The sequence below is a fragment of the Pholcus phalangioides genome, unplaced genomic scaffold, assembly GCF_987345545.1.
Source record: "Pholcus phalangioides strain wild (caught in Gottingen) unplaced genomic scaffold, Ppha-v1.0 ptg000007l_1, whole genome shotgun sequence".
NCBI lineage: Eukaryota > Metazoa > Arthropoda > Arachnida > Araneae > Pholcidae > Pholcus > Pholcus phalangioides.
Genome location: NW_028301600.1, coordinates 53,778,662 through 53,788,180, shown reverse-complemented (window position 1 = coordinate 53,788,180; position 9,519 = coordinate 53,778,662). Strand labels below are relative to the sequence as shown.

The 9,519-nt window shown below is 38.5% G+C and overlaps 1 protein-coding gene across 3 annotated transcripts in view; it reads right to left on the bottom strand.

The window, feature by feature from the left end:
- Nucleotides 1-1,543: 1,543 nt before the first annotated feature.
- The window catches only part of LOC149085490 (uncharacterized), a 32,752-nt gene continuing 24,776 nt past the window's right edge, over nucleotides 1,544-9,519 (bottom strand). For all 3 annotated transcript variants that reach the window (XM_089233510.1, XM_089233511.1, XM_089233512.1), the window contains 2 exons: nucleotides 3,870-4,214; nucleotides 1,544-2,332 (listed from right to left, as the gene is read on the bottom strand). In XM_089233510.1, the coding sequence (XP_089089636.1) occupies nucleotides 1,682-2,332; nucleotides 3,870-4,214 (996 nt within the window). In that variant the 3' untranslated portion in view covers nucleotides 1,544-1,681. The remainder of the gene's footprint in view (nucleotides 2,333-3,869; nucleotides 4,215-9,519) is intronic.

The following is a 9,519-nucleotide window of genomic DNA, read 5'->3' as shown; positions in this document are numbered from 1 at the left end:
TAACAAATCTTGTAAGTTCAAAGTTGTAATTTCTGAACCACTTCTACGTCTATATTTTTGAGAAGAATGAACATTTGGCAAATTAAAAAAAATTTTCATATGTGCCCCGTCCCCTTTTTTTGCTGTAAAACTTATTAACCTTTTTATTGCTGTAAAACTTATGAAGTTTCCCATGACTCCTTAAAAACTGCTTGAAACTCCTTAAAAAGTCCTTAATTTTTATTTAGGAAATTTTGTATGAACCCTGGATAAAAATCTTTTGCTAATTTGTGGGCACCTAAACTAACATTCTCCCTAATGATAAATCCTTTACAGAGCCACTTCAGCTATCTCTAAATGTTTCACAAATCCTTCAACTGCTCAGGAAATGTGTCCGGGCTGCTTAAGTGCTATGGAAATGTTCCCAGGCCGCTTATATATATGTGCTCTGGAACTGTGCAACGCATCACTCAAGTGATCCGTAATTATGCCACAGATCACTTAAATTATCTGGGAATGTTCTGCAGGTAACTTGAGTGATGTGGAGCCGCTTAAGTGCTCTAAAATTGTGCCCCATGTCACTCGAGGGATCTCTAAATGTGCCATAGATCATTTAAGTGTTCTGGAACTGTGTTATGGGTTACTTAAGTGATGCCACGGACCTACTTCAGTGATCTGAAAATGTGCCACAGGCCACTTAAATGCTCTGGAATTGTGCCACAGGTCATTTAAGTGATCTGTAAATGTGTCGTATAGTTCATTTTTACAAAATTGGGTTTGGGGGACAAGCCACATCAGATAACCTTCAGGGGCCACATTTGGTCTGCGGGTCAAGGGTTTATCATATATGGCTTAAAGGGTGGGTCGCAATGTATTTCTTAAAGAGAATTTTTGAGTTCTTACCCTTCAAATATCATTGAAATTAACAGAAATTGATTATAATAACATATAAAGGTATTTTCTTTTGAAATTTTAATTTAAAAAAAAAATTCATCTGGGGGAGGCACATGAGCCCCCTATGCCCCCCACATACGTTTCTGACCCCACCAATATGCGGTAGGAGGTGGGGGCAGTGCTGACGAAATTTTGCTGACAAGGGTGGTTAAAGTTTTGCTTACTTTTGCTGACAAGGAGGGGGTCAAAAATAGGTAAAAATTTGCTGACGTAATACTTAAACAACCCCTTATTCAATATACAAGATGTATGCACCAAAGCAGAATATGCCAAAATCTGTGAAGTACGTCGCAGAAAAATCTGGAGGAAATTTAAGATAAAAATGTGTGTAGCCCCAATCTGCTTTGGGGCCTGTGTGTTTCCAGAGTTGGGTCAGGGTTGATGAAAAAAAATGTATCTATTTGTTTAACTCTTCCAACTGTTCACTTTGCATTTATGACATAACAAATCATGAAGGAAAGTCAATACATTAAAATATTAGAAATAAGATATTAGAATAATTATTTAGAAACTGGTAATAGTCTAATCAAATAATATATTTTACATAGTATATTGATTGTGCATATTATGTTCATTTCTGTAAATTTTATGAATAATGACAAATTTGAAAATAAATCACATTTTTAATGTACTGACACAAAATAATTCAAACTAATGCCTGTGTATAAAAGTACATAATTCAAACAAAAAGTTTGCATTATAATATGAAATAAGAGCTCATTACAGTTTAGAATTGAAGTTCAAGAATTTAGCAGTGTGATTCACCACCTTTGTTTTCAAGTTCTAGAACTAGCTGCTGAACTTCACATTCTAGTGACCTATTCCTTCGGCACATTTGAACATAACTCATTTGTAACTGTTTTTGGTAGCAGATAACCCTTTCTTTTTCATTTTCCCATTGCGTTCTTTCTTCTTGCATGCTTTGTTGCATTAGTTGTAAATTTTGTCGAGCAACATATAATTCAGTTCTCAATTGTTCCATTTCAGATGTTCCTTCTTTTGACTTTTCTTCTATGACTTTATCAAACATGTGTTTTTTCAACTGCTCTTCTGATAACCTGTGAAATCGTGAGTGGTTTTCAGGTGGTTCTCGTACATTGCTTAATTCTGTGATTCTTTGGTCTTTTTCTTGTGCTTGAATTTGAAGCTCCTTTAATTTATTTTTTAATGTGAAAAGTTCTGTAGCACGTGAGGCATTCCCTCCTTGACATTCCCTAAGTTGAGCCTTCAGGAGAGAGATTTCCCCAGACTTATGACATAGTTTCCACTGTGTTTCTTCTAATTGAGTACGACAACTCGAAAGCTCATCTTGCATTTGTTTGATCTGTTTTTGACTTTTTTCTTGTTCTTTATGCAACTGCTCTAATTCTGCTTCAAGCTGTTCTTTTTCTTTCCTTAACTGAAAAACAACACAAATTTTTGTTAATGCAGAAAATAATAATAATGACGATAAAAGATGAGTAAATAAGACTAATATCAAAATGAAAACTGCTCCAATTTCAAATCCTGCATTTTCAACCAAAAAAATCAATTAAAAGAGACTAGTTACACTTATTTAGCTATAACTGGATAACTTATAAAGGGGCGGCTCGAGCTCACCTGCCACCAGGTGCAAAGCCTCATGTGCCACCCCTAAAGAAGACTCTTGTGGAAGGCTGACAGGGCTTTACCATAGGGGACCCTGTAAAAACTCACACGATTGTTTACCAAGCGGAATAAACATCACCATATGTCCCACTTTTAAAAAGATTATTAATCATTTTTTTGTTCTAGAGTAATTTTACCATTCTTAAATTATGCTAGTAACTCAATTCACATTACAGCTCTTGTTCAGGACTCATCATTACTGATACTTATCCTGTAAAGAGGAAATATAATGAGCAAAAAATTTTGGAGTCTAACTAAAGTCTATGCTGCCGCCCATGGCCCCTAATAAATTTTGTGAGGGGGCTGAGCCCCCACAATAATTAAATAGTATACAATGCACCACACCCTTCCTCCTCCTGAATACGCGTTTGAGTCCTGTACATACAGGCGACTGGCAACTTTCAGCCCCCCCCCCCCAATGTTTTCTTCATGTTGGTGCCTCTGATACACCTTGCATATGTTATTCTTGTATGGCATGCATTAAAAAAACATTTAGATGCAACAATGATTTTTGGTTTGAATTCAATAAACTATATTCTGAGGGGAAAAAATTTCCAACACAAAAAATGTCGCAAAGAAATAATACTAATTATAGCATAACAATAATCTGACTTGCAATATGATTTTGAGCTATGCATATACTATGTATTGCCTTTCCACAGAATTTCTGATGGTAGAACTTTTTGTGGAAGTAAAAATGTTTTGTGACAAATAAAATTACAGAATTTTTTTGTACAAATATTTTATATACACCTACAGTGGATTACACTTAAGAAGTCCCGTTTAAGACCTTTTCCTCTGTAAGAAGTCTTTACATCCAGTATCTTGATTTTGTTTACCATATCAAAACACTTTTTATTTAGGAACTTTTATTACTTGATAGAGTTTTACTGAATGGTTCCAGGATACCATCTCAATTGGAATCCACTATATAAATAATTCATTATTATTTATTAAACAGTTTTTCCCCTATGCCAATATATAAAACTGCTTGCAATTATTGAAAACAAAATGAAACTAAAAAATAAAAAGACAATGATAAACAATGATATCGCTGAATATCTCTTTGGTGAATATCTTTTCAGGAAATTCATATGCAAATAGAAAATAATCTGGGGTAAAAGTTTAGTCTTGTTCACTTATGTTACTAATTCACAGAAAATATTTTATTCATGTGCACTGGAATAAAAAAAACATATATGCTGTGTACTTGCCTATAAATACCCCTACAAATCTTATGAATGTAGAGAAATTGATTGACATATAATGAGAGAAGATCTATAGTATACCTGACTAGTAATGGAGGTATGTCGCTGCTGGCAAGCATGAAGCTTGGACTCATACTGTTGATGAAGATGTCGAATCTCTCTAAGCCATGCTTGCTCTTTCTCAGCATACACTTTGAAAATGACTTGCTCGTTATGCTCCAGGGTCTGGCGAAGATATGCAATCTCTGCTTCCTTTTCACGCAATACAGAGTCAGTGTCACCAGATAATGGAGAAGGACTGTTTCTATCCCAAGGTGATGGAGATGGTGTTGATGAAGGTAGAGAAGTTGAAGAAGCACTACTGCGGCTGCAAAGGTGAATTGCTGCTGGAGGTTTATAAGCTATAGGACGGAGCACTGTTTCACCCTGAAATTATATGAAATACAATTATTTAAAAAGATTTACCAAAAATGTTTTATTATTATAATCAAAATGAATTTGTGTACTCAATATTTCTAACCTAATTCAGGTGCCTTTGAAGAACAATTAGCAAGCTTTGGCAGGAAAGTATTGTTTTTGAATATGCACATGACATAACATATTTTACGATATGTTTAAGAAACAAAAAAAAGAATATGAGCTATCTTCCTCATCGATCAAGAACAAGCATCACAACAGCAACTAACTCTGTCATCTGGGGTAAGCATTCATTTTTGCACCCCCCTTCCCATAATTTTGAATTAAAAAAAAAAGAGCAAATCCCCCAAATCCAGCACCAGGGACACAAGAATAGCCTACCTTCCCCTACTTAAACCCTGACCAACGCCAAAGAAACACCAAGCACATTCATAATTTTATTCTCAATGATTACAGAATGAAGGTTTATTCACATACATCAGTTAGGTTTCTGATGCATCTGAAACATATTAGGATCAGATTCTGAATTTCACCTGATGAGTGTGAATGAATAAGCTACTTAAGCAGCGGTTCTCAAACTTTTGTTACCTACAACTCCCTTACGTAGTTCATGGTCATTCTGCAGCTCCCCAAGATAGTTTAGTAGATATATTTTCACTTATAAGAGAACCATTTCAAAGCATAAATAGGCACACAAATTAATATCTCCAGCTCACTGTGATGCCTCCGACAAAGGTTAGCGACATCCCTAGAAACCGTGATGTACACTTTAAACCCTTTGCGTACATGCTTTTGGCAATGAATGTAGATGATCTCTATTTGACAAATCAGCGATAAATCTCATAGCTGCCAACTTTGGAGAGTGGGAGTTAATGAGGTTTTCGCGATTCCAAATTTCATACAAAAATAAATATAATAGGGCTTCTTGAAAATAACATTGTTGGGATTTTTCTTTTTTTTAATGTGATCATCACATATTCCCAAGAGATCTTTGCGATCTGTCCAGGGAATTTGTTAGTGTGTTGGTAGACATCCATGCCTGAACCGGGATTCGAACCCAGCCTGCACAGTCAGAAGCTAGCTCCCTAACCAATGGACTGCCAGGCAATAAGTTGTGCAAGTAAACTATTTGCACAACTTGTTGCCTGGTAAGTAAACTATTTAAGTAAACCAAGTAAACTATTTGCACAAGTAAAATTGTAAAAATTTTCCCCCTTTTTCAAAAAACGTTATATCGTGCAAGCCATTGCTGATTAGCGACGATTGTTGCCAATCAGTAGGTTAAATCAGTGTTTCTTAACCTTTTTCCACCCATGGCCCCCTTTGGACCATATTTTCTTCTCGTGGCTCCCCTGTTTTATCCAGAGACCCTCTCTACCTTATTCACCCTTATCCAGAAGCATTGGCAAATTTGTGGTATTGCCGCTCTGTTCCTATTCTTGTCTAATTTTTTTGATTACCCATGCCCCCTGAACTCGACAGGGGGAATGAGTAATTGGAATATTGCCTCTTATTCTCCCCCCCCCCCCATTTTTTCTGTAAATATGCCTCTGTCAATAGCAACTCCTATTACTTTTATGGGTAATGTCTATACTAAAATGATAATAATAAATTTTATAAATGTTGATTTCTTTTAGAGCATTGCGCTTCTGTGAGCTTCCCTCTTGTGGAGGTTTTATGCAGGCAATCTTGACATTGTGGAACCCTCCAATAATGTTCTGAGGGTCCTGTACTTAGCTGGAAGTAACAAGTACAACAAATTTGCATGCTTACTCTCGAAATTTCAGTCATAGTACCAGATGTCATCATGTAAGCTCTGGAGAATCATGTATGCACATGAAGATCCTGAGGCCATGCCCGGATGGGGCCCGTGCTTGCTTGAAGGGGAACCCTGGTTCTTTGGGCAATTCCACTCAGATTCTGAAAATATAGCCATACTTTTTTTTCCGCCATATTTCACTTAAAAGTCTAATTTCTTTGCAGCCAAATCTATTTTTTTACAGCTCTCCGAGGCCCTTTAAACCACCTTTTTCATGGCTTCCCCCATCCACTTATTTTTCTTCCATGGCCCCTAAAGTATATCCCAGGACCGATTTCGGATGCCAAAATACAAATACAACGCCACAACAAGCAAAATGCCCAACGAGGTGGCTGACAGGGCAGAATTGATGCTGGCTGTTTGAAAATTTTGTCTTCACAACCCCCCCCCCCCCCCCAAAAGTGATATAATTCTTTAGGAATAATTTTTTTCCCAAAAGTAGGGATTTTTGCACTAACTGGCGAAATTCGGGAAATTTGATTTTTCGGGAGTCCGGGCAATGAAGTAGGAATTTGGGGGAATCCGGGAGACTTGGCAGGATGGCCCCCACAAGGGTGGGACTGACAGGGCCTGAGACAATTAACATCATTTTTTGTGGTGTGTGTGTGTTTTTTCATGCTATAAATTCACTATAGGCTCGTGGAAAGTCGGGCTTGAGGACCCAGATCTCAGCAGGTCAAAGACTCCAGCTTAGCGGTCATGCTTTGCATCTATGAAATCTGGTAACCTTGTCCTAACCTAACCGCACATTACAAAAAGGTAGATGAGGGGGAAAGAAAAATATATAAAAAAAGGAAGAAAAAACAGAAAAGGAAAACAGTTTGAACTAAAAAAACAATCTTTTTCACCCTCACCCTACGTATTCTCTTCCGCTCTTACGTGTATATAGTAGAGAGACACATTATATGTGGGGGAAGAATCACTAACAGGGTATTGAAAGAATGGAGGTTAAAAAAAACAACTTCGGTTCATAGGCTTACAATAAAGCTTCGCGATGATGAGGAGAGAGAGGAAAGAAAACATAGTGAACTGAATTGAATTTATTCCACTGACGTTTGGACGAAATATTTCGTCTTTGATCGTAAAAGGGTCAAAAAACACTAACACTACTAAACGGAAGAGGAAAATTCTTTTGAACTGAGACGAGACGGATCTCTCGGAACAAAAACGGGCCGTGACTGATGACATTGAACATTGAAGGACCGGACACACCCGCTCCACATCTCGGAAAAATATCGAAGCGTTCCCTAAGGATGGGTGTATCCGGAAATTTTATTAAAACCAAAGGGACATAGCCACCTCAGACGAAGACAAAAAAAAATTGAAAAAAACATCATGGAACAGCAGCAATCGTCAATTTCAAATCGTATAACAGATAAATAAAATATAAACCAAACTACGCCAATGGGCGACCAAAATTATAATATGATTATCAGGTGATGGTGTATAGCCGTTCAATCATATAAGAATCTGATACTAGTCAATTAATCAGATGATCATTGATAATCTAGATAAATAATTTTTTTTTCGAATCACAGTAAATCAGCCAATCACAGTCAACCGTTTTGTCATCGGTCCCATTGTGACCATCGGTCAGTAGTCATGCGTCCTTATCAATGGTGATGATGACTGTGTATATGTGTGTGTGATGACATAAATTCAATTTCTAATGCATGCATCTTCAACCCTTTACTCGCGAGCACCACGGTGCTCCCTGAAGCACCCAGAGGGCTCAGTGCTAGTGTCCGATTTCGCGCTCACGAGCACTTCATTATCGTTCCAATTGAACACCTTGTACAAATTGCATTCAATGATTGAAATCACCCTGATATCATGCATTCGTGCGTCAAACTTGCCGTAAGGGTGCTCTTCTTTTGACGATGGGTACAGGCAGTGCTCGCGACTAAAAAATGGTTGAAGACCTCTTCTCTAATGCATCCAAGACATATCAGTCAGGACCACTGTTATCCGAAAAAATAATTTTGAAGAGTGATTCCACTCCACTCCTCCACGGTGTTAAGGGGTAGTTTTGTAAAAAAGAGGGGGTATTTTTTTAAATGAAAAACAAAGAAAAAGAGGTGTATTAAAAAAAAAGTGAAATAAAATTTGAAGGAGAATTTTCACTGCTCAACGAAATTTCTAGGAATAAAATTGAAATTTGATGCGTATTCGCAACACTGGCCAGGACTATTCACAAGCATCAATTCAGTGTCAGTTAGGTTTCAGGGATTTTCGAGATGAGGATGGTAGAGGTGTTACAGTGGGAAACATGAGTGGAAAAAGGGCTATATGTCCGCGGATTAGAGAGAGTAAAGACTATATAAAGAGAGTTATGGTAAATGTCCAGTATTTTATGGGAGATAGAACCATCATTTTCCATTGTATTTCTAGAACTTGGGGGGAAGGGTCGCCCCCTCTGGACCCACACCTAATGGAAAAACGCGCATGGAAGAAAAAAAGAAAATGAAGAGGAATTAGTTTTTATATTTTATTCAAGGAGGATGGAACAGTTTTTCCCACTGTACTTCAGAATGTCCGAAAGACAAAATGTTCGTCCCAAGGGCGGCTTAAGCGAGGGTGCAAGCAGTGGCGTAACTAGGCTTGGATAACCGGTGCACTGCCCCTGGGCCCCGAGCCGAATGGGGGCCCCAAAAAAGTTTATATTTGTTTCGCCTAATTATAAACCTTTCAAGAGGGACCCCCAAGCAAAAGTCTGCCCCGGGGCCCGAGAAGGCTCACTATGGCCCTGAAGGGCGGGCTTAGTGGGCTATATCCCTGGGAGGAAAATTCTGGGGGGGGGGGGCGGCAAATTTGAGGAATGAGAGGTCAAGAAAATTAGTAAGATGGGAGAAGTGCGGCAAAATTTGTCACAGGCAGTAAAACCTTAAATCCATCTCTGCCGAGAGAGCGACGGACTAGGTCAGTGAGTGACAAAATGGGTGACCTAGAGAGTTTGGAAGCATAGGAGGGATCAAAAGAGTGACCTAGAGAGTGTGTAAGCATATGAATGATCAAAAGAGCCACCTAGACCATGTGTAAGCATGCGAATGACCAATAGAGCGATCTAGAGTGTGTGCAAGCATGTGACGAAAGAGTAACCTGGAGCTGGAGGGCAAGGGACCAGGTCAGTGAAGGACCAAAAGAGTGATCTAGAGTGAGTGAGAACACGTGAATGATCAAAAGAGTGACTAGAGTATGTGAGAATACCTAAAGTAATACGAGTATAATACGAATAATACTAGAGTATGTGAGTGACCATGGCCCCCACAAGGGGTGGGCTGACAAGGCTCCAGCCCTGGGGACAGGTGTGATTTTAATCACTTTTTTTTTCACCCTATAAATTCATCATAAAGGGGCCCCGTGAAAGTCTGGTCAGGGGGCCCGTAAAAGATCCCAGCCTAGGGGCCCTGCTTCAGGATGTGGGGGCCATGTGAGTGACCTAGAGTGTGTGAGAACACGTGAATGACCAAAAGAGTGACCTGAAGAGCGAGGGCC